The sequence below is a fragment of the Nyctereutes procyonoides genome, unplaced genomic scaffold (assembly GCF_905146905.1).
Source record: "Nyctereutes procyonoides isolate TBG_1078 unplaced genomic scaffold, NYPRO_anot_genome, whole genome shotgun sequence".
Taxonomy (NCBI): Eukaryota; Metazoa; Chordata; class Mammalia; order Carnivora; family Canidae; genus Nyctereutes; species Nyctereutes procyonoides.
In genome coordinates this window covers 36,845,487-36,869,359 of record NW_026575030.1, presented here as the reverse complement: position 1 = coordinate 36,869,359, position 23,873 = coordinate 36,845,487, and the positions used below count along the sequence as shown (strand labels likewise).

The window sequence follows — 23,873 nt, the reverse complement described above, 5'->3', positions numbered from 1 at the left end:
CAAGGAACAGGCAGGAGGATCATACATTTGTCAAAACCCATAAAATGTTCAGTACCAAGAGTGAATCCTAACATAAACAATAGGCTGCGGGTAATAATGGTGTATTAATATAGTTTTATCGATTGTAAAAATGTGCCCCCCTGATGCATAATGTGGATAGCGGCAGAGGCTGGGCATGAGCAAGGGTGGGGTTAATATGGAAACTCTGTACTTTCTGCTTAATTTTGCTGTGAACTTAAAGCTGCTGTTTAAAAAAGGTGAATAATTAAATAAGGTAATTTCTGCTGAAAAAAGTGTGCATCAATCTAGTAGATATTGATTATATAGAATAGAAAAGGTAGCATCTAGTAAATATCTATGATTCAAGAAAAAAGTATTAACCCACCAGAGATTGGCATGTATGAGAAAATATGCCTAAGATGTCTATAAATGCAGAGATTGAGATCTTGAAAAAATAGCAAAAACATTGTTAAACTATAATCATAAATGGAATGTCTGACATAAATTGCCCCAATTTCTATAGTGAGGCAGAAAGGGGAGGAAAGTTAAAACTGGTTTAATTAAACATAACAGCACTTAAAATTGTACTGAGGTATATTTTGACACTGAATTGATGAAGAGTCTAAAAGAGAAATTCCTTATTTTCAAGAGAATTTTGAGATAGGTAAATTCAATAAAATATGCTGCTACAACTATAAGAATCAGTTTCCATTTGCCATTCCTGATGCAATTTTTTAGAAAACTACAATTCCCAGCATCCCCTGTGGTTTTACAGTTTAGATTTCCTTTGTAAGAACTATAATCCGGATATTCTGGATTTCACTTAGCATAATACCCTCTAGGTCTATCCATGTTGTGACAAATGGCAAGATCCCATTCGTTTTTATGGCTGAGTAATATTCCATTGCTTACATATACCACCTCTCTATCCATTCATCTATCAAAGGTCTCTTCCATATCTTGGCTATTATAAATGATGTTGCAATAAACATAGGGGTGCACATATCTTTTTTTTAATTTTTTTATTGGAATTCAATTTGCCAACATTTGGCATATCACCCAGTGCTCATCCCGTCAAGAGGGGTGCACATATCCTTTCAAATTAGTGAAGGTTATTTTTTGGGGGTGGTAAATAGCCAACAATGGAATGGAATCATATGGTATTTTTATTTTTAATTTTTTTTTAATTTTTTGAGGTACCTTCATACTGTTTCCACAGTGGTTGCACCAATTTACATTCCCACGAACAATGCCAGAGGGTTCTCTTTACTCCACATCCTCTCCAGCACTTGCAATCTCTTGTCTTTTGGTATTAGCCATTCTGACTGGTTATGAGGTGTTACCTCCTTGTGGTTTTGATTTGCATTTCCCTGATGATTAGGGATGTTGAGCATCTTTTCATGTGTCTGTTGTCCATAAAATTAATTTTCTTTTGATTGTTAATATATTTGTTCTAAAACTTGTTAATGTTCTTACTTTTTTTGGCAATGTGTTAATTACTGACAAAAATAAAGTTGTGTTTATATAGTCACTGTATCTACCAAACACTTGGAAAATTTTGCTTGTCTCTTAAGAAAAATAACAAGATGGATTAAACAGCCACTTATGCAGTAAAGATGGTACCCGACAATCACAGAACACATCATTCTGCTTCTTGTCTCTTTACATTTTCTACTTTGCACTATATTCTAAATTTAATAACATATTTCTTTTTCTCTCTCCAATGCCAACAACATTTGTTTTCCCCAACATCTGAGCAACTTAAATGCTATCTTACTCCTCCAGAGTCCTTGTCCTAGGGAGATTGGTCAGGCGACAGGCAGCATGTGTCCTTACAGGCAAATGAATCAAACTAAGAAACAGAAAAGTCTTGCTGGAGGGACTTTCCTGTCACAAAATGACACCTTCAATGATCTTTGAGAGGGCTTGTTGTCACTGTTTTAGTCACTGAAATACTGCCACCTTCAGGAAGAAATGTGGGAATTTGCCATCGCATTCTCAGTGGGGACACCTAAAAACAGGCTCTGCACTGACCTTTCTTTAAATACAGACTTGAAGTATCCTATTATTTTTTCTACATATCTAAAATATTAGTGATTTCTTTATGTATAATATTTTTACCCTATTAGGTTTTACTGCAAACTAGATCTTACAATGAAAAGCCGCCCAGAAAAATGAATATAATTCACTCTTATCAAATAAAAACTACTTCAGTAAGACCAGGGATTTTCAGGTATTAAATTATAAAGCATGATGAATAAGCTCCAGAATGTTTTCTGTGCTCAAATAATGAAAGACATACAGAAATCCAGGTACATAGTTTTAAAAATAATTCCAAAAACAATTTATACATTTTACAAAAAAAAAAAAAAACTATTTCTTTAAATGTATTAAACTGGAACTTCTAAAACAGAAGTCTTTTCCCCCTGTATATTTTATTTTACTTTTTAAAAAGATTTTATTTATTTATTTATTTATTTATTTATTTATTCATGTCAGAGAGAGAGAGAGAGAGAGAGAGAGAGAAGCAGGTCCATGCAGGGAGCCGTACATGGGACTTGATTCTGGAGCTCCAGGATCAGGGCCTGGGCTGGAGGCAGTGCTAAACCACTGAGACACCAGGGCTCCCACCCTCTTTATATTTTAGTTCCTTTTTCACTTTAGGATTAACATAAATTTTTTTTTTTTTAGGATTAACATAAAAATTAAAAGTCACTCTGTGCCAGCTTTCTGGGTTTAAATTATTTTGGTTTAGGAGGGCCTGCGTGGCTCAGTCAGTTAAGCATCTGACTCTTGATCTTAGTTCAGGTCTTGATCTCAGGGTCATGAGTTCAAGTCCCACATTGGACCTACTTAAAATAAATAAATAATTTCAGCCTACAGCAAACATTTACTCTCTCCCTCTGCTTTTTTCTCTTTTACAAATTCAGCTTTCTTTTTCATAATCTGCTCTTATTTTTTTTCTTTTCCTTTTACTTATTCTTTCCCTTGTTTTTTTTCTCATCTTCCCTCTTTCATTAGTTTTTCTTTATTCAGAATATCCATTGCAAGTTGTCAATTTCCTTTATATCCTATAAGGAATGTATAGAGTGCTCTCTCTCTTTCTCTTTATTCAAAATCCATTCCCTAATATTAGACAATAACAAGTACTTCTCAAAAACATACCTATTGGGGTTTTTTTTTAAGTGTAATTACTGTGAAATATCACAAGTATTCTACAAAACACTAATTACATAGAACAATTGGAAAGAACACATGTAGGGATCCCTGGGTGGTTCAGTGGTTGAGTGTCCACCTTGGGCTCAGGGCATGATCCTGGAGTCCCAGGATTGAGTCCCAGGATCAAGTCCCACATCGGGCACCCTGCGTGGGGCCTGCTTCGCCCTCTGCCTGTGTCTCTGCCTTTCTCTCTCTCTCTGTCTCACATGAATAAATAAATAAAATCTTAAAAAAAAAAAGAAAGGATACATACATTAAACCTTCTCTTATTTTTAGCCTCTAATTTGAGAATTACAGAGGTGTCAGTTCCCCAGATTAATTTGCAAATTGTTTACATTAAGATCTTGATGTGAAAAAAAAAAGAAAAAAGATCTTGATGTGAAAAAAAGAACAGATGAATGGGAGAGAAACAACCATAGTATAATACAGATAAGAATTTAGCATGTGTGAAAGCTATCGTTTTTAAAAACTAGGGAAGATTGTTTATTTAATAAATGATGGTAGAATAATTGGTTAACTATTTGAAAAAAAAATAGAACTTCTACTGTACACCAAAATAAATCCCAAATAAAACAGAATGAACTATTCTTTAAATAAAGATCTATTTAAAAATACAAGCAAATATTTATCAGATTATAATATAGATAAGGAAGAAACAACAAAGAAAAAAAGCACATCTACTATAAATATAATTAAACATCAAATGGTAAACATGGAAAAACAATTTTTAGCATTAATGGCAGGTAATGGTTTAATATCCTTGTATTTGATCATAAGAACATAAGGACAGGGGATCCCTGGGTGGCGCAGCGGTTTAGCGCCTGCCTTTGGCCCAGGGCGCGATCCTGGAGACCCGGGATCGAATCCCACGTTGGTTGGGCTCCCGGTGCATGGAGTCTGCTTCTCCCTCTGCCTGTGTCTCTGCCTCTCTCTCTCTCTCTCTCTCTCTGTGACTATCATAAATAAATAAAAATAAATAAAAAAAAGAACATAAGGACAAATAATAAAAAAAAGTTCAATACCTCCACAGCAAAGAAAACAAGCAGAAGTCATGAATAGACCATTCAAAAAAAAATTCCTTTTTTTCATAATTTTAATTTTTATTTTTTTAAAGTAATCTTGATACCCAGTGTAGGGCTCAAACTCACAATCTGTAGATCAAGAGTTGCATACTTCACTGACGCAGCCAGCAGTTCCCCCCAAAGAAATATTTTTGTTTGGTATATATTTTTTAATGTTCAATATTATTAGTATTCAAAAATGCAAATTAAAATAGCAAGTTTTGGGAGTATCTGGCTTGCTCCTTCAGTAGAGCATGCATGTAACTCCTGATCTCTGGGTCATGAGTTCAAGCCCCATGTTAGGCACTGAACTTACATTCTTTAAATTTTTTTTTTAATTTTTATTTATTTATTATAGTCACAGAGAGAGAGAGAGGCAGAGACACAGGCAGAGGGAGAAGCAGGCTCCATGCACCGGAAGCCCGATGTGGGATTCGATCCCAGGTCTCCAGGATCGCGCCCTGGGCCAAAGGCAGGCGCCAAACCGCTGCGCCACCCAGGGATCCCAACTTACATTCTTTAAAAAATAAATAAATAAATTATAAAAAAGTAATAAAACAGCAAATCTTTGTCTCTCAAATTGATGAGTATTTTTTAAATTATAATAGTTTTGGAAAGGATGTTGCAAAAAATGGCACTCTCATATATGACCTTTTCGGATGATAATTTGACAATGTATATGCAAAGTTTTAATGATTTTAACGTTTCACCCAGCAATTCCTTACTTAGGACACAGTCTTATATATCCAAGGCAAATAAAAAAAGATGTAAAAGAAATTTACATGTGGGATGCCTGGGTAGCTCAGGGCCTGATCCTGGGGTCCTGGCTCCCTGCAAGGAGTCTGCTTCTCCCTCTGCCTATATCTCTGCCTCTCTAAATAAACAAATAAAATCTTAAAAAAAAAAAAAAACAAAACGATGGGCAGCCTGGGTGGCTCAGCAGTTTAGCACTGCATTCAGCCCAGGGTGTGATCCTGGAGACCTGGGATCAAGTCCTGCATCAGGCTCCCTGCATGGAGCCTGCTTCTCCTTCTGCCTCTCTCTGTGTGTCTCTCATGAATAAATAAATAAATAAATAACTCTTTTAAAAAATTAAAAAAAAATTTAAAAATCTTAAAAAGAAATTTACATGTAATAATAATCACAGTGTGGATTGATAAATAATGGCACATACTTAATAAGATAATATTCAGTTATTTTAGTTTCAAAAATATATTAGAAAATGCTCAAATATTTATAAAGTGATTAAAGAGAGTTATTAAACTATGTTACAGAATAATTATAATGTATACTTATATGTGCAAAGAGAAGAAACTGATGACAAATTGTGAAGTGATTTTTTTCTGAGTTTGAAAACCATGATTAATTTATTTTCTTTTTTTATTTATTTTTTTAAGATTTTTTTTTTAAGCTGAGAGAGAGAGAGATAAAGCACAAGTGGGGGAGGGGAGATGGACAAGCAGACTACTTGCTGATCAGGGTGCCCAGGAGGCTCAACCCACCCAGAACCCTGGGATCAAGAGCTAAAGGCAGATGCTTAACTGACTGAGCCACCCAGGTATCCCTTCTTTTCTTATTTTTTAAATTATTTTTTTATTTTTAAAAATATAAAATAATACTTTTTTAAACAATACTTTTTTAAAAATATTTTTAAAGGTTTTATTTATTTATTCATGAGAGACAGAGAGAGACAGAGAGAGAGAGAGAGAGGCAGAGACACAGGCAGAGGAGCGAGACATGGGACTCGATCCCAGGTCTCCAGGACCACACCCTGGGCTGAAGGCAGCACTAAACCGCTGAGCCACTCAGGCTAACCATGCAATACTTTTTATATTTTCAATTTTTTTTTAAATTTGAAAAATATTGGGACACTTGAGTGGCTCAGCGGTTGAGCGTCTGCCTTCGGCTCAGGGCATGATCCTGGAGTCCTGGGATCGAGTCCCACATTGGGCTTCCTGCATGAAACCTGCTTCTCCGTCTGCCTGTGTCTCTGCCTCTGTGTGTGTGTGTGTGTGTGTGTGTCTCATGAATAAATAAACGAAATCTTTAAAAAAATTTTTTTGAAAAGTATTGTTTTTAAATATTTTTTAAAATACTTTTTTATATTTTTAAATTTCCTTCAATAATATGATGTTTTAATCAGGAAAAGAGTTGTTTTTAAACTACTAAAAATCCTTATTTCAATTCCATTCTTAAATGAAATATAATAATGGAAAAGCAGTATGTAACATATATGTACTATATATAAGTATCATATGTAACATGTATTTTTAAAAATGATTCCTTGTATACTCCTATAGAATATATCACACCAAACAATGAACCCTATGGCAAACTGTGGACTTTGGGTAATAAGATGTGTCAAAGTAGGTTCAATGATTATAATAAATGTGCCACTTTGGTGCAAACAGTGGGAAAGGCTATGCATGTGTGGGACAAGAAGTATATGGGAACTCTGCTCAATTTGATTGTGAAAATTGCTCTAAAAAATAAAGTTAAAAAAAAAAGATTCCCAAAATGTAAATTGGACACAAAGTAGATCTGGCATTGAATAATACAGAATTTTAAACAATACTTAGTAGAAACTTTTAAAGAAGTATTCTGATCAAGCACAAAATAAATTTTTGGATATCAATTTTTTTGAGCAAATCTATATCTCACACAATGACGATGAAATTAAGACACAATAATTTTTCATTTGCCTTGTTATTTACATAAGTAGAAAAAAAGTGACCCGGGAGAGTGCCATCCAATAGAAATATGAGGCACCTATATAAGTTTAAATTATCTGCCAGCTGCAACAAAAATAGTAAAAGGAAATGTCTAAAATAGGGGCGCCTAACTAACTAGCTTAGTCAGTGGAGCATAGGACTTGATCTCGGGATCATGAGTTCGAGATCCACTTGGGCATATGGATTTCTTAATATAAATAAATGAATAAGTGAATGAATAAATAAATAAAGGAAATGGTCAAAATAAATTTTAATAATATATTTACCCAAGATAGTAAAAGAAGTAAAGGAAATGGTCAAATAAATTTTAATAATATTTACCCAAGATAGTAAAAAATTATAATTTCAACATGTAATTAGTATAAAAATTCATTGAAATATTTTACCTTTTTTTCACATGCAGTCACTGAAATCTGATATGGATTTTACATTTGCAATACATCCCAATTTAGTCATTAAATTTTCATTGGAAATACTCAATTGGCATTTAGATTTCATAAAATTTGCCATTGAAAAAGTAGGTCAACATACCCAGGTTTTTCCAAACATAATTAAATCTTCCTATAACCGAATTGAGAATTTGTTTTCAAATTTAAATGTAAGTAAATTATAATTAAATAAGATTAAAAATCAAGTTCCTCGGTTGCACTAGCCACATTTTATGTGTGGCAGGGGCTCTTTAACAGACCTCTCCCCTCCCAAAAAGGATTAGTAGTGAAATATTGACATTGGATGGGCTACCTTATGGGGAACAGCAGTGAACACACCTACTACTCAGCAGGTTCAAATCTAAATCTTTTTTTTTTTCTTGAGATTGTATATATTTATTCATGAGAGACAGAGAGAAGCAGAGAAACAGGTAAAGGGAGAAGCAGACTCCCTACAAAAAGCCTGATGTGGGACTCGATTCCAGGACCCCAGGATCACGACCTGAGCCAAAGGCAGATGCTTAGCCATTGAGCTACCCAGGTGCCCCTCAAATCTAAATCTTAATCCTGCTGAAAGAATGTATATTGTGGATCCTTACCTACTTTCTGGGCCTGTCTTTATTACCACTGAATCACACGGGTGGTAAGTTATTTTCAGCAAGTACATCTACGAAAAAAGAAGTAGTATCCCAGACTGAAAAATGAGGTATTGCTCCCAGCAATAAATTGTCTGCACAATTTCACTTCCCCTTGCTGGCTTTAGGGGTGATTCCGCCCCATACGATTTCTAACAGTAAAGAGTAAGGGTGTGAAGAGTGCAAAATACAGGCATTGTGCTATTTATAGGAGATGGATTTGTGACCGCCCAGGCAACAGAACTTCCTCACATATTTAAAAAGTCTAGCATGACCCAAAGGAGTGGAACTAATGAACTGTCCAAAGCTCAGCTGTGCTTTTCAGCTTGTCCAACAAATTGGACAAGCCCTTTACTGTTAGAAGCCATTCCTCTGGTGGTGCTAGGGATTGCAGTATTTTAAATGCATCACAGACTGGACTTGAATTCTCACCCACTGGTTATGTGAAGTCATGCCCTGAGTACTGGCAGTACTTGCTAACACAGGCGAGCACATGAACGTGGCTGCCAGTGAAATTTTCTGTGAAAAAACTAGAACATATCCTGACAAATGCTCCTTTCCTTCCTCTGAATAAGTGTATCCCCCCCAAAATCATCATCCTCACTTCGCATCATAAGTAAAAATCAAAACCAGCTAGGATGTGGTCTGCGATAACACAAGTGCGTGCATGAAGCACTATTGCCAGTGTGTCAATCAAACATCAATAAACTTTCATTGTACTGAATGCCAGGCATTTCGACAGTGGTCAGGATACAGCTACATCAATGAGAGAGGTCCTAATCAGGAGATTAGATTTGTAGACAGAAGACAACTAACAACACAAGGCAGCACAGGATTAAGTCAAAAGTGAGGGATTCAAAAACCAACTGCTCTAGAGCAGTGGTTCTCAAAGTAGGGTCTGCAGATCCCTGAGGGGCCCTGTGGTCATTTCAGGCATTCCATAAAGATAAACCTATTTTCTTGACGATGTTAAGATATTATTTGCCTTTTTCACTGTGTTGATGTTACCACTAGTGGTGGGGAAAACTGTGGTAGCCTCAGTACAAAGCAAGGCAATAGCATCAAAGGAGTCTCTGTATTCTTCACCACCACACACCTGCAGCAAAGAGGGGGGAAAGAGAGGTTAAGGACAGGGACCCGGACGGGAAGGAAGGAGGAGAGGAGGAGGGGGAGGTGAGGGGAGGCCAAGAAAAAGAGACATTTCCACTGAAGAATGCCTTTGATAAAGCAGTGAAAATTATTAATTGTATTCAATGTTGACCCTTTAGGCCATTGACTTCGTAATATTCTCTGAGACTAAATGGGAGGGATCCAGAAAGTGTTTCCGCTGCACAAAGAAGTACAATGGTGGTCTTGAGGAAAAGCTTTGGTATAATCGAGTTTCAAGTTGAACTAGTCACTTTTTTTCATAAAGTAGCCTTTGTTTTGAAAGAACAACTGACATGGGGTGCCTGGGTGGCTCAGCCGGTTAGGCGTCTGCCTCCTGCTCAGGTCATGATCCTGGGGTCCTGGTCAGAGGGGAGCCTGCTTCTCCTTTTCCCTCTGTCACTCCCTCTGCTTAAGCTCTCTCTCTTTCTCCGTCAAATAAATAAATAAAATCTTAAAAAAAAAAGAAAGAAAGAAAGAACAACTGACAGACTATGGGTATTCAGACTTGAGTATTTGGCAAATATTTTCTCAGAAATAAAGCAAGCCTGTCACTTCAAGGGAAACAGCTATCAGTTATTTCTTGCCAATGATAAAGTTTGAAGTTTCGAGCAAAAATTGGAATTTTAGAGAACTTGTATGTAAAAATCTTTCCTGATAAAATCAGTGATGAAAGTAATGAATAGGACAGTTTTTGATATTGTATGATAAAAATCAGTCCACATTTGAAAGATCCGCATAATTCAGTGGACCAGTGCATGATGTTACAAATCATGCCTGGGTGAAAGGTTCATTCAATAGGCCAACGGTTTTAAGATACCAGAATATGAAAAGTATATTGATATGGATTTAAACTCCACATTGCAACTAATTTTTTTTTAATTTTATTATTTATTCGACAGAGAGAGAGAACAAGCATGCAGAGCAGCAAGCAGTGGAAGAAGCAGGCTCCCTGCTGAGCAGAGAGCTCCCGCAAGCTTGATCCCAGCCCTCTGGGACCATGACCAGAGCAGAAGGCAGACGCCCAACTGACTGAACCACCCAGGTGCCCCTGCCACTAACTTTTTAAAAATTACCACATGAAGAATTTGGGAGTAATATCAAAGAACATCCACAATAATCTGAAAAAGTTCCTAAACTATTCCTCCCTTTTCTTACTACATATTTCTTTGAGGCCAGATTTTTTTCATGCACTTCTAACTACACACCAAATCACAAGAGATGGAATGTGGAAGCAAATATGAAAATCTAGCTGCTCAGAGCCAACTAGATATTAAGTCCAGCTAGATTTTTAGGGACATTTACTAAATGGGAGACATTTTTCTCAATTTTTCTGTTTTGGGAAATATTATTATTTCTCATTAAAATATGTCAAATGTGTTAATATGTAATAGGCTGATCATTTTTATAAGTTGGTAACAAATAAAAAGTTTAAACATTTCCCCAATTTCAATTCCTAATACAATGAGTACGGATAAATGCAGTCCACATAAACCAAAGCTTTTGGGGGTCCTGAGGGCAAAATATTTGAGAATTGCTGGACTACAGGAAAGGCAGCTATCAGGAGGGTCTCGGGAACCCATGCTCTGAGACCAGCTACCTGTTACCTACAAACATACGCCTTCCCCACGATCCTTTGAGGCCCTAAATAAATGGTGTTGATTATTTAAATATGACCAATTTATGTTAGTGTTCTTCTCATAGCAACGTATTGTACTTGCAGAAATGCAATATTAAATTTCCCAACGCAGCAGAAGTCCTTTATTATCAGAGACCTACTATTAAGTAGCAGTGCATAATAACCAACTAAGACAGAGAGTAACTAACTGTATTATATTTTACCATGTATCAGTGGTTCCTTTTCATGTTCAAAGTCTCCTTTTTTAATATTTATTGCTAACATTTTTACAAGCCTCCGTGGACCTAGTGTAAAGATATTGTCTAGCCAATAAACTACATTTATTAAGTAACAGTTAATTCATTTTCCTGTTTTACGTTGTCCACGCAGCTCTGTATTCATGTAATACAGGCATAGCAAAACCAGCAGAATTTTAGTCCATCTATCTGCAGTAATCATGTAATTTGTTTAGATTTTTTAAAATTTTAAAATAGGTTTAAAATATCCCGTTAACTACCTCCATAAATCTTGTGTGATAGAGAAGCGCTAGATTGAGATTCTCTGTGGTATGCAGGGCTTTTTTTTTTTTTTTTTTTAATTTAGGTTTTGGTCACTCAAACTGTGATAGAAATGAGTTTACCTGCTTTTGTTCAGGGGAGTCCAGATGTGTCCCCTACAGGGATACACTGTCAGGGATTCAGGGATCGTGGCAAGAGCCTGTAAAACTTTTGGGCTCTAGAATCAGAAGTTGCTTTCCAGTTAATAACTGTGTAAACTGGGGCAAGTAGCTTAAGCTCTTTGAACCTCAGTTTTCTTACATGTGAAATGGAGCTAATGACATCTGCCTTATAGAGCTGTTGCATGGCACACAAAGTGACAGCCAATCGGCATTACGCAAATAAGCCAAGTTGTGTTACACATCAATATACTGCTTCAAAAGTTGAGATTATCGATATTTCATATTATTGCCAATTTGTGGCAAACGTTTTTTTTTTTTTTTAAAGAAACTTTTTGTGGCTTGGTACAATTTTTGCCACCTTCCAAACATGGAATAAAACTTGTTTTCTATACGCAATGTGCAATTGCTTAATACACACATTTAAAGGCGAACAGTATTGGTCTTAGGCAAATTTAAAATTGTTCAAGTCCATCTTCGGGCACAAAGAACTATCTGTGTTCCAGATCCCATGGTGGGCCGGTCCTCTGGTTAGACAGCTGGACTATCCAAGGCAGCAGCTGGGTCTCTGGTTACTCTTAAGATAGGATTTTGAACCCAGTTTGGAAATCGACCTGGATTTAACCACTTTCTTTCCCCGACCTGAACCAAAATCAATCCTTTCCTTCTCCACTTCTGAGTCTTCCACAGCCGCTTCAATTTACAAGTTTAGCATTTTCCTATCAATTTTATTCTAATTAATCAGTATTCATCATTATTTGGGGGAGATTCTATAGTCTAACATCATGATACGGACTTCCCATGTTAATGAAATTTCTGACAGTCGCTATTCAAATTCTTCCTTTCTTTAGTAATTATGGCCGCATTTGTAGAAAGTGTTACAATATTGGAAAAATACATTAAAAGTAGTTAACAATAGCTTTTGTTCATAACAGTAATAAAATGAAAACACCTTAGTGTTGTGTTATGATGATAAATTCTATAATTAAAAACTAATTCCTCCCTACTTCACAAAGGTAGTTCAGGGATTAATTAGGGTTTTTCAATTGTGCGTAAGTTGTATGGGTTTTCTCATTCAGATAACTGAATTTTCATATCTGCTCCTGGGTTTAAAAACATATTTAGAGGGCACCTGGGTGGTTCAGAGGCTGAGCATCTGCCTTTGGCTCAGGGCAGGATTCCAGGATCCTGGGATCGAATGCTGAGAATGCTGCGTGGGGCTCCCCACAGGGAGCCTGCTTCTCCCTCTGCCTATGTCTCTGCCTCTCTCTTTCTGTCTGCATGAACGAATAAATAAAATCTTGAAGAAATAAATTAATGAATCACAAATCTAAAAAATATAAAATATTTAGAGATAACTGTCTTAGTCAGCCGCTACATTTTTACACTTTATTTTCCTTTTCTTAAAAAAAAAATGCTCTACAAATGTATTTTTAATTTAGTAAAAAAAAAAGAGAGAGAGAGAGAGAAGGAGAGGAGGAAGGACAAGGGCAAGGAGAGGAAGAAGGAGAAGGAGGAGAGGAAGAAGGAGAAGGAGAGGGAGGAGAGGGAGAAGAAGGAGGAGAAGGACAAGGACAAGGAGAGGAAGAAGGAGAAGGAGGAGACGAAGAAAGAGAAGGACAAAGAGAGGAAGAAGGAGATGAAGGAGAAGAAAGGAGGAAGAAAGAAGGAGAAGGAGGCGGAGAAAAGGAAGAAGAAGAAGAAGAAGAAGAAGAAGAAGAAGAAGAAAAGAAAAGAAAAAAGAAAGAAGGAAGAAGAAGAAGAAGAAGAAGAAGAAGAAGAAGAAGAAGAAGAAGAAGAAGAAGAAAGAAGAAGAAGAGAAGTAGAAGTTGTTCATTTCTGAAACCACATGTCCTGGGAGAAGGTCTATAGCGTCTCTGGCGATTCTGAAAACTCTGCTGGTGTGGAGCGCGCGGCGGGGCCCCGGGGGGGCGGGGCGGGGCGGGGCGGGGCCACCCGGGGTCGCCCCCAGGGGTCGCGGGGTCCTCCCCGCAGCGAAGAGGCGGCCCGGGGGCCGCAGCAGTTCCCACCTGCCGACGACAGGCTTTGCAGAAAAAGTCAGACCGGCTTAACAGCTATCGCCGCCCCCAAAAGATTAGGGTGGCCGTAGTTTTAGACCCTCCGTTGGCGGCCCGGAGCTTCAGGAGATGCCGAGGCGCTTCCCAACACCCGCGCGCCTCAAGGCTCGTGACATCTGCACACCCGGGTCCGCTCGTCTACGCTGCACGCTCGGTTCGCGAGGCGCTGCCCGCTGCGGAGAGCCTCGCTCGCTCCTCGCGCCGGGGAGCGGAGTCCAGGGGGGAGGCCGCGGCCCCGGGGCGGCTGCGGGGGGCGCGGGGGCAGCGGGGGGCGCGCCTCGGCCCCGCTCGCTCGGTGACGCCGGCTCCCCGGGGACCGGGGGACGCGCCTCCGCGCGGTCGCCGGGGCTTGGCAGGGCGTCTGCTGCCCCCCGTCGGCGGCCGGGAGAACCGCAGCCCGCGGTCCGCTCAGAGGCCCCGGGAAGAGGCCTCCCTCCCGCGTCAGAGAATATTCCAGGACTGCGCAGCGGCGAAGGGACGCCCGCCCAGCCCGCCCAGCCCGCCCAGCCCGCTCTGCGCGCTCCGCTCCGCCGCCCGCCCGCCCGCCGCGTCTCAGCGGGGCTTCGCCCCGGGGACAGCTGTGGCCCCGCGAGGGGACCCGACCTGCGCGGCCGCGGGGCGCGGGGTGCAGGCGGGCCGGGCGGGGTCCGGATGCGAGACGGCCCGTTGGTTTCCATCTGCCCCTCCGGGGGAGCCCTGGTCCTCAGCGCGGGGAGCGTTCATCCGAGCTCGGCGTCGCGGGCTCCCAGGCCCCCGGAGCACCTGCCCCCGCCCGCCCCCCCCCCCCGTTAGCCCCCGAGCAGAGCCCAGCGACACCGCAGAAGGGACAAAGGCCACCGTCGCCCCGGGGAGCCGGGGAGCCGCCTCTGCCGTGCCAGGAGGGGCCTCCCGACGCGCGGGGCGACTGCAGCCCCCGCCAGGAGCGCCCGGGCGGGCTCCAGGAAGTACGACAGATCCTGAGAAGGGGCCCCTGGAAGCCCGAGCCGCCCTCCGGGCCCTGACGCCGGCCTGCGGCCGCGCTCCCTCCGAGCCCCGTCGGTGCAGCGCTCGAGCCCCCGGACGCCGCCCGCACCGCCAGCGGCCTGGGGACGCGTGGCCTCACTGTCACAGGCTCGGGCTGATCTCATTTTTTTGCGTGTTTACTTTCTCCCACCCTGCGACCACTCGGCCACGCGCGCGCACTCACACACTCACACGCGCTGTCTGGACTTGCTCCCTCGTGTGCACGCCCGCGGCGGCCCCTTTCGGGAAGGCGGCAAGACCCAGAGGAACGACAGTGCGTGGGGGAAGGGAGGGGCCGCCTTCCAGGGAGACTCGGTGCCCGCGGGAGGGCCCCTCCGCCGGGGGGTCTTCCGGGCGGCCGCGGGGCAGGGCCGGGCCAGCCGCAGCTCCCGGCGCCCCCACGGCCCGGCGGCGGGAGGGCAGGGGATGGGCCCGGGCCGCTGCCCGCGCTGCGGACGGCCGAGCCCGCGTGGCCGAGCGGCCGCAGGTGCCGCGGGCGCCCCCTCCCCTCCCCTCCCCTCCCCCTCCCGCCGCCCGGGGCTCCGAGGCCCTGCCCCCCGCCCCCCCCCCGGCCTGTGGGCGCGGCGCGCAGCGGGCCGGGAGGCGGCGGGGCTCGGCCACGGTCGCGGCGGCCGCCGGGCTCGGGCGGAAGCGCGGGCTCGGGAGGGGAGGGGCTGCGGCGCCCGGCGAGGCCCAGGGCGCTGCTGCGGCGGATCCCGGGCGGCCCCGGGGCGGGCTCGGCTCGGGAGCCCCGCGCGCTGGGCAGGGGTCGCAGCCTCGCGCGCGCCTCCGTCGGGGCGCCTTGCACTTGCTCTTGCTCCTGCTCCTGCTCTTGCTCTTGCTCTTGCTCCTGCTCCTGCTCTTGCTCTTGCACGCCCGGGCCCCGCCGCCTGCCGCCGCCCCCGGGCCCCAGCGCCGCCGCCCCGGCCTCCCGGCAAGCCTCGGCTTCCCGGATGGGGCCATGCTTTTCTTCTCGGACAATCAGGGCTCCTCCCCTCGCGGCGATCCTTCTAGGAGGCCACCTCCGCGGATCCCGAGGCGGGCCCCCCCCGCCCCGCTGGAAGCCCGGGGAGCCGCAGGCTGCGCACCCGCCGCCCAGGCGCGGCCCACCGAGCGGGAGCCGCCCCGGGCCGGGAGCCGGGAGCCGGGGGCGCGGGGCTGCAAGTTAGCGCTGCGTCTGCCCGCCAGGCCCTGCTTCTCGGGCGCTCGGAAAGTTGCCGGGCCCTGTTTTCTGCCCCGTCCACAGCACCAAGCGGGGGATGAAGGAAACAGCCCAACCCAACGGCAGTGACTTGAGCCTCTCGGGGCGGCAGGCGAGACGCGGCGCGGACCGTCCTCGGACGACGCGGCGGCGGCCCTGGAGGCTGCTCCCCGCCTCTCGCAGCGCACCCCCTCTAGTGGGACTTCTATCATTTAATTATTTTTTTAATTATCGTGAGGCTCGCAGTAAGCATAGGGAGGGCAAAGAGTGAGCAGAACACTCGACAGTGCCCTCCAACTCTCTTTATCCTTCTTGGGAAGGTGATTCCTGGGCTAACGAACAATTTCAGATTTGAGGCTACAGGAAAGAGTTGCTTAAAAAAAAAAGAATTTAAGGTCTACTTCCGTTATTTACTCCGCAGATACTCCTGAGCACCTACCCCAACACCAACTCCCCACCGCCACTGCAAACACACACCGTACAGACGTACCCTGGGCTATACAAGCGATGATCTATGCCATCTGTTGAATGCTTAGTTTGATACAGGTGATATATACTTGTTGTTTTAAAAGCATTATATCAAAAAATAAATAAGGAAAAGCATCATATAATTTTAACCTGCCAGGGACAATAGAACGTAGGTACTGTTATTGTTGTTAGCCCTGCCTTGAAAACGAGAAAAAGGAGATATTGCAGAACGGAAGTGACTTTCTCAAGGTCACCCGGGGTAAGTAAGTGGCAGAGGTTAAATCCAGCCACTCTGATGCCAAGTCCACGGGCTCAACCAATGACACTCCATCCTCCAGTCGGATCTGGGAATCGGCATATTTTTGAACCACCTCGAGTGAATCTGATGCAAAGCAGAACTTGAGAAGCACTGATATAATCACACTCCCTCATTTTCCTGATCGGAAAACAGATTCAAAGAAATGATTTGTCTGAAGACACAGGATTAATTAATTGCAGAATGAGATCCAGAGAGCCACCTCCTGGTTCCTTGCCCTAAGTCCTTTCTACCACCCAAACCACACAGGCTCAGTCCAGGAGGAGTCAAGGAATGTAAATAATTTAACAGTTACAATGAATGTACAGTAAAATCTTGATTATCCTTAGCTTCCTCTTCTAATTGCCTGCCTTCTGGAAATTTGACTGCTGTAGTTCCTCTCCCAGAGGGAGAGAGAAACCAGGTGAAACTCAATTATTTCATTTCTGCTTATGTTAAGACATGTCTGGTAAGACAACTCTAATATTAAAAATAAAAGGGGGGGGGGACCTACAGAGGTTTGGTGACAGAAAAGGCTAAAACAAGTTCCTAAAATAAGACCTGCAGATGATCCCCGGGTTTTTGTTTTCCATACTACCAATAACTCCCCCTGCTGTCATGAGGCCTAAAGAGGAGAAGCAGCAAATGGATGCCCCCCATCTTAATGCTGCCATTCCTCTACTTGTCCTGCACAGCCATATCTAGCCCATTGTTGACATTTGAGAAGTAAAAAAAAGGAGAAGGAAGTAAATGAAGAAAGTATGATGAATTAGTCTAGAGCGATTTCTTTGTTTTGGAGAGTAGAAGGGTTCTAGGGCTAAGAAGAAATATCTGGGCTGCCTGCTATTCCTCCCATCCTCAGCCTCAAGCACTGAGCAGGGACAGTCCTACACTGTCATTAAACAAATAGATTTGGGCTTGCTTAGAACAACCCAACTTGTACTCTTTTTTAAAAAATCGTTGGGGCACCTGGGTGGCTCAGTCAGTTAAGGGTCTGACTCTTGATTGCGGCTCAGATCATGATCCCAGGGTCTTGAGAGCTAGCCCCGTAGAGTCTGCTTGAGATTCTTTGCCCCTGTCTCCCCCCGCCCCACCCCTGCTTATGCTCTCTCTTTCTCTCTGTCTCAAATAACTAAATAAGACCTCTTAAAAAATAGTTTCCTTTGTAATCTCTTGAATCATAGGGATGTTGAGAGGGTGTGCAAGTACCATGGGGACTGCTGCTTTTTCTCAACTGTGACCAAATTATTTCCTTATTTAAAAACCACTTGCTGATTCCCCATCAACCCTATGCAATACAATTTGACTCCTTAACGAGGCAAACATAATATTACATGATTTTTCTCTGACTGGTTGGGCTGGGACAGAAGAAGGGAGGAAACTAAGTCAATTTGGTTTCTGGGAAGAAAGAACTGAAAAAAAAAAAATGAGGGATAATCTCCTGGTGTGGGGAGGAGGAGGATGTGAGGATGAGCTGGGCATATCCACTAGCCTCAACTCAGAAGTCAGTCTGCTCTACCCTATCCACAAGAACAGCCTGCTGGTCACATAATGCACCGCCTCTCATTGGAACTTTGAGCAAATTAGCTACAGTCCTCTGTACATACAACTCCGTCTCCTGCCTTTGTGTTCTTGCATTATGCTCATCCTTTCCGTGGAATTCTTTTCCCTCTTGTTCCCTTAGTAAATGCCTGTTTATTGCTCCAGACCCTGTTCAGATAGCACACACCTATGAATTATTTCCTAATCCTAGGTTAACATCCCCCCCCCCCAAAGCAACAATCTCTTGCTCTTACAGGAGGCCACTTCTGTTCTTCTGTTTCCTCTATTATGGCGCATAGTCTGTGTAATCATTTTTTTCTATGTCCTTCTTTTCTGTTAGATTGGAGGTCCTCGGGAATCTATGTAAATTTTGTTTAGTATTATTGGAAAAGTTGGGGGCCACAGGATTAGCATATTTTTAAGTAGAATATTATTTACATTTTGAACCAGTCTGCTCAGTATGTTTAAAGCGGTAGGCCCATTTGTTACGTAGTACAGAATGTCCAAAAAATCTGGAGAGGAAAACATTTGTATTTATTTTACTTTTTTTTTCAGATTACCCTATTACTTTAAATATAGAGGTACTTAAACTAAAAAGTTTTCAGGAAGTTGAAGAATTGCATATTGAGCATAATATTTAAAATGTGACTAAATTCTGTTTAAATGTAAGTATATCCTATTTCCTCAATTCCAGACCCCTTGTTGTCCCACGACCTAATACTATGTCTGGTGCCTCACACATAATAAGTATCTGTTGAATTGTCCTAAACTGAACAGAGCAACCACTCATCCGGAATATCCACTGGTCCAGGGACTTCCAGTGCTAGCCTCTATCTGTCCTTCGGGTGAGCTCCAATCAGCCTAAGGCTCTTTGGCAATCTCACTCCTCTATTTGCTCTGTTTTTCAGTTTGAATTAATGTGTTTGCCCAAATTATAATTACTTACATGCTTTTGACATATATTAGGGAAGGAAGTCCCCAAACTTGTCCCCACCGATGACAGTACAAGTTATTGAGGGATAGAGACCATTAACAAAGCAATGGTGCGGTGAGGCCTCCAGATCAGCTAGTAGGTCATTCATTCATTTATTCAACATTTTTCTTTTCCAGAACCCTCTATATGTCAGCCTCTGGCCAGGCAATGGCCCCTCAAACCTATAGAAGAGTTGTGTTCTATTTGCCATCTCTACTTATAATTGTGCAGAATTTCCTATTGCCAGGAGCTAACAAGTAGACAAGAACTTTCTCTACCTTCTGAGACCACAAGGGCATGCCAGAACCAGCCACTTATAGGAGGGGCTTTGCATGGATACATTTTCTACATCAGGTTAACTCTTTAATCAGTAAAACACTTTGGGCATATTCATGCTGAATTCAAGAAATATTTTTTTTTAATTCAAGAAATAATTGATAGATATTTAATAGCACGTCTGGAGCAGAAATATACATACACCCACAGATCACATCCCTGAAAAGTGGTCACACGTAAACAAACTGATCTCATATGGTAAGAAATCTACCCCTCTAAAAGTTTCACTTAAATTTAATAATAATGGGGCACTGAGGTGGCTCTATCAGTTGAGCACTCAATTCTTGGTTTTGGCTCAGGTCGTGATCTCAGGGTCCTGAGATCAAACCCTATGTTAGGCTCTGCGCTCAGCATGGAGTCTGCTTAAGTCTCTCTCTCCCTCTTCATCTGCCCCTTACCCCCCCTCCTAAATAAATAAATCTTTTTAAAAAACTAATAATACCATGACTATCTTATATGTTTGTGTATTTAGGTATATTAGGAATGTTTACAACCTTACCTCAGATAACTAAGGAGAGAGAAAGCCTATGATACAGTAGGTACAGTTGAATATACTTTTAATATCATTAAAATACACCTAATACATCACTAGGGAGAAGAATCAAGGACTTTAGATTCTTTAGTCCTGCTCAAAATAATATGAAATATAACAAGATATGAAGAATTCATGAAATCTCTATTTCTGAGGAATGATGATATTTCTTTTTTTTTTAAAGATTTTATTTATTTATTCATGATAGTCACACAGAGAGAGACAGAGAGGCAGAGACACAGGCAGAGGGAGAAGCAGGCTCCATGCACCGGGAGCCCGACGTGGGATTCGACCCCGGGTCTCCAGGATCGCGCCCCGGGCCAAAGACAGGCGCCAAACCGCTGCGCCACCCAGGAATGATTATATTTCTTAACAAAGAACATTTGGGGAACTCTTGGCTCAAAAAACATTTCTTAGGTTACAGATTTGAGAAATAAGGGGCAAAGGTAGTCACCCCGATTGAGGGGCATTTTTAGAAGCATAGTTTTCATTGTTTTTTTTTTTTTTTTTCCTCAGTGACGCTCAGGTCATGTCTCAATTTGCAAAGCAACCAAAAAATCTCCAGTCTGCTACCTGCATAATTTAGGGCCCAGATAAACTATCTTTATTTGAATTATCTCAGTGGTGATCACCATTACAATCGTTGTAGTTTCAAGTAGGAAAGGCAACACAATGCATTAGAAATATCTAGAGCCAAATGATTTGGATTCAAATCCTGATTATCCCATTTATCAGCTCTGTGACCTTGGCCTTGCTTTTTGCTGCCTTCCTCTTTTGGTTAACTCCTTTGTGAAACAGTGTATCTCGAGTGCCCTGCCTACCATTAGGGAGGTATCCTGAGAACCAAGTAAAGTACTAGATAAGAAAGCTGCACTCTGAAGGGCAGAGGAGTTCAAATATAGGTCTCTGACGTAGGTCATACACTTTTCAATTAAGGGAACTATTCCTTGAAATGAATTTAAAAATATCCGAATCGATTCTTGGAATCACTCTTGGAATCCTATTCCAGAATAGGATTCTCTTAATTAAACACCAAGAAACCACTTTCTCAAATATTTGTCCATTTTGTTTCATTTTGCATTTGATCGGCAAATGAGTTCTGATACTACTGTAGCTACCAACAATTTCTACTCACTCCTAAATCAATGAAGCATCGAGGCACTGACAAAAAGTATCACTGACTTCTCTTGTCATTTTATAGAATTCATCCTACTATGAGTTCACTGGATTTATTCATTATTAGCATTTATGTTGATGGCCTTGAACAAAATATTTATAAATCTGTAACTATTTATTCAAAGAGGTTTACAGGCGAGACAGAGGGAAAACTATAGGACAAAAAAGTTCTTTTCTATTACAGATCTTCACATTTGATTATGAGACTATTTTTTTGTAAGCAAAGAATAAGTAAATAAGGCTACAAATTCATAAATTCTAACTTAGTGCTGTCAAACTGGAAGTGAGAGGAAAATGCTTTAATCCAAATAGCTGTATAAGAATTAAGCAACGAGGGGCATCATAACTTAAAAAAATACTCATTTCTTTCAGTTAAATTTTCTCAGACATGTATGCTTCATTTTTCGCCTCTGTCTTCCCCCATAAGTTTGGTGATTAATGATTAAAATATATATTCTTTTCATAATAATTGCCTCCCCCCTTCATCCTACCTCCTGGGGAAGAAATGGAGGAACAATTATTGCAGAATAAAAATACAAAGAAAGCTTAACCTAAAACATGTTTGCTGTTGTTGTTCATCTTGGGTAAGGAAAGGGAAAATTTGAGCATCGCTGTTTTAAATAAATTACATAAGAATTATATGTTTTATTAGGTTCCTTAATCTTACTTTAAGTCTTACTGATTTAAAGTAATGACTTCCTGAATTGGGCTCCTTTCTAACAGGTAAAGAAACCAGGTTTGACATGACTCTGGATATCTGTGCAGTGGGGAAGGCAGTGACTGGCAACTCCCATCTCTTTGCAAATAAGAAGGGATGTTCTCTGGAGGGTTCCCTAGAAAGGTGGAGAAGCGAGTAATGATCAGATCCAGGGCTGCAGAGGTGTCCAGGGGTTTATAACATGAATATCTGTATGTGCGGGCATAGTGAGGAGACTCCTCAAGAGGCCAGTGTTCAAAACCACTAGAAAATACCCACTAGAATTATTACTGCCTCGTCAGTCTCGTGATTGTATTTTCCTGATTAAGTTGGTAAATTAAGCTGTTCTTAAGTATGCAGAATAAAAGGTAGGGTCCATGTTAACACAAGAGTGTTTTGAGACAAAAGAAGCGGTTTCATGATCCCCTGTGCCAATGAGCGCACTTCATGGAGAGAATTAGTCTAAGTGTCCAAGAAGAGGAAGGAAAAAACAGGAAAACCCTCACAACATCTCCAGGGCTCCAGTTCATTTTTAACTTTCTTCTAGTCCAATCTTCCTTGGAGAACATCTCCTTAGTTTGGCTTTCAATGTTATTTGAGAGAGATGGGTTTGTCAGCAAGAGCTCTCTGGGCACCGTGTTACATTGAATTCAGCAGTGGGGCCAGAGGCTGGCTATGTGACTGGCTGGGAACAGTGTCCCTGGCCTCAGTGCTTTGGACTTCTCTCTGACTCTAGGTGTGTAAGCCTGTACAATGAATCACTTAGTGTACAAACTTCCAAAGAATGCGCCAAATGTATATTTTACTAACTCTTCATAAAAGTTCTGAAACAGTGCTGTGAAACACCAGCTGCTCTTGTTTTTAGAGGCTTTCCCTACGGTGTATTAATTAATAGTGAGGAAAATTTAATGGTGGTAAAACTTTTGAGAAATTTAAAAATTAGTAAATAGTATTTGACATTTTTTTTTGAATTGTGAATTTCTCTAACAATTCGTTCCTGAGTACCCACTATGCAACAGATACTATTCCAGGCCCTAAGGTTACAGAAAGTATTAAAGATAGAAATGTGCCCACCACCACCACCACCACCCCCCCGGCCAAATTCCTATGTAGAAGCCTTAACCCCCATGTGATGGTATTTGGAGATGGGACCCTTGGAAAGTAATTAGGGATAGATAAGGTCATGAGGGGGGATCTTTATGATGGGTTTAGTGCCTTTAGAAGAAGAGACACCAGACAGCTTGCTCTCTTTCCCTCTCTCCTCACAATGGGCACCTGCCCAAACAAGTCATATGCGCACACAACAAGATGGCAGCCATCGATAAGCCAACAGAAGAGGCATCAGGATGAAACTTGTCAGCACCTGATCTCAGACTTCCAGCCTCCAGAACTATGAGAAATAAATTTATGTTGTTTAAACCAGCTAGCCTGCAGTATTTTGTTGTGGCAGCCTGAGCAGACTTTATGACAGTCAGGAACAAAACTGACAAATAACATAGAAGTAAAAGCCATAATGTCGTTGGTTATAAGTGCTGTGAACAAAAGTAAAGCAAGGAAAGGCAAAGAGGCAGGAGTTATCATTTGTTAAAGAAGACTTCACTGCGAGTGTGACCTTTAATTAATGACCTTGAAAGAGGTAAAAAGCCAGCTGTGTGCTGCATGGGGAAAAAGCAGGTCAGACAGGGGGAAAGATAGCAAGTGGCCAGGCTCTGAAGAAGGGTGTGCCTGGTAGGGGAGAGCAGGGGTGAGTGTGGCTGGAGTGGATGGAGGACATGAAGGGAAGGAGGAGATGGGGTCAGTTGTAATGAGTAGGTGGCATGGACCAAACATATAAGACCTTGAGGCCATTCATTGTCAGGGCTTGGCTTTATTCGGAATGCCCTAAGAGGGTTCTGGTTGTAGACATGACATGAGTTGTCTTGTGTTTTATGAGGAGCACTCTGTCTGCTGAGTTGAAAATAACTAGACAGGGCGAAGGTGGAAGCAGGGAGATGGGAGCCACCACAGCAGTCAAGGTGAGAGCTGAAGGTGGAAAGTGGCAACAGTGGAAGGAGTGAA

At 42.2% G+C, this 23,873-nt stretch overlaps 1 protein-coding gene across 1 annotated transcript in view; it reads left to right on the top strand.

Annotated features, from left to right (window-relative positions):
- LOC129503720 (collagen alpha-1(I) chain-like) overlaps positions 1-16,307 on the top strand; it is a 39,356-nt gene extending 23,049 nt beyond the window's left edge. Inside the window, exons 2-4 of the mRNA XM_055316034.1 lie at positions 13,425-15,363; positions 15,842-15,992; positions 16,218-16,307. Of these exons, the coding sequence (XP_055172009.1) occupies positions 13,425-15,363; positions 15,842-15,992; positions 16,218-16,307 (2,180 nt within the window). The remainder of the gene's footprint in view (positions 1-13,424; positions 15,364-15,841; positions 15,993-16,217) is intronic.
- The last annotated feature ends 7,566 nt before the right edge of the window (positions 16,308-23,873 follow it).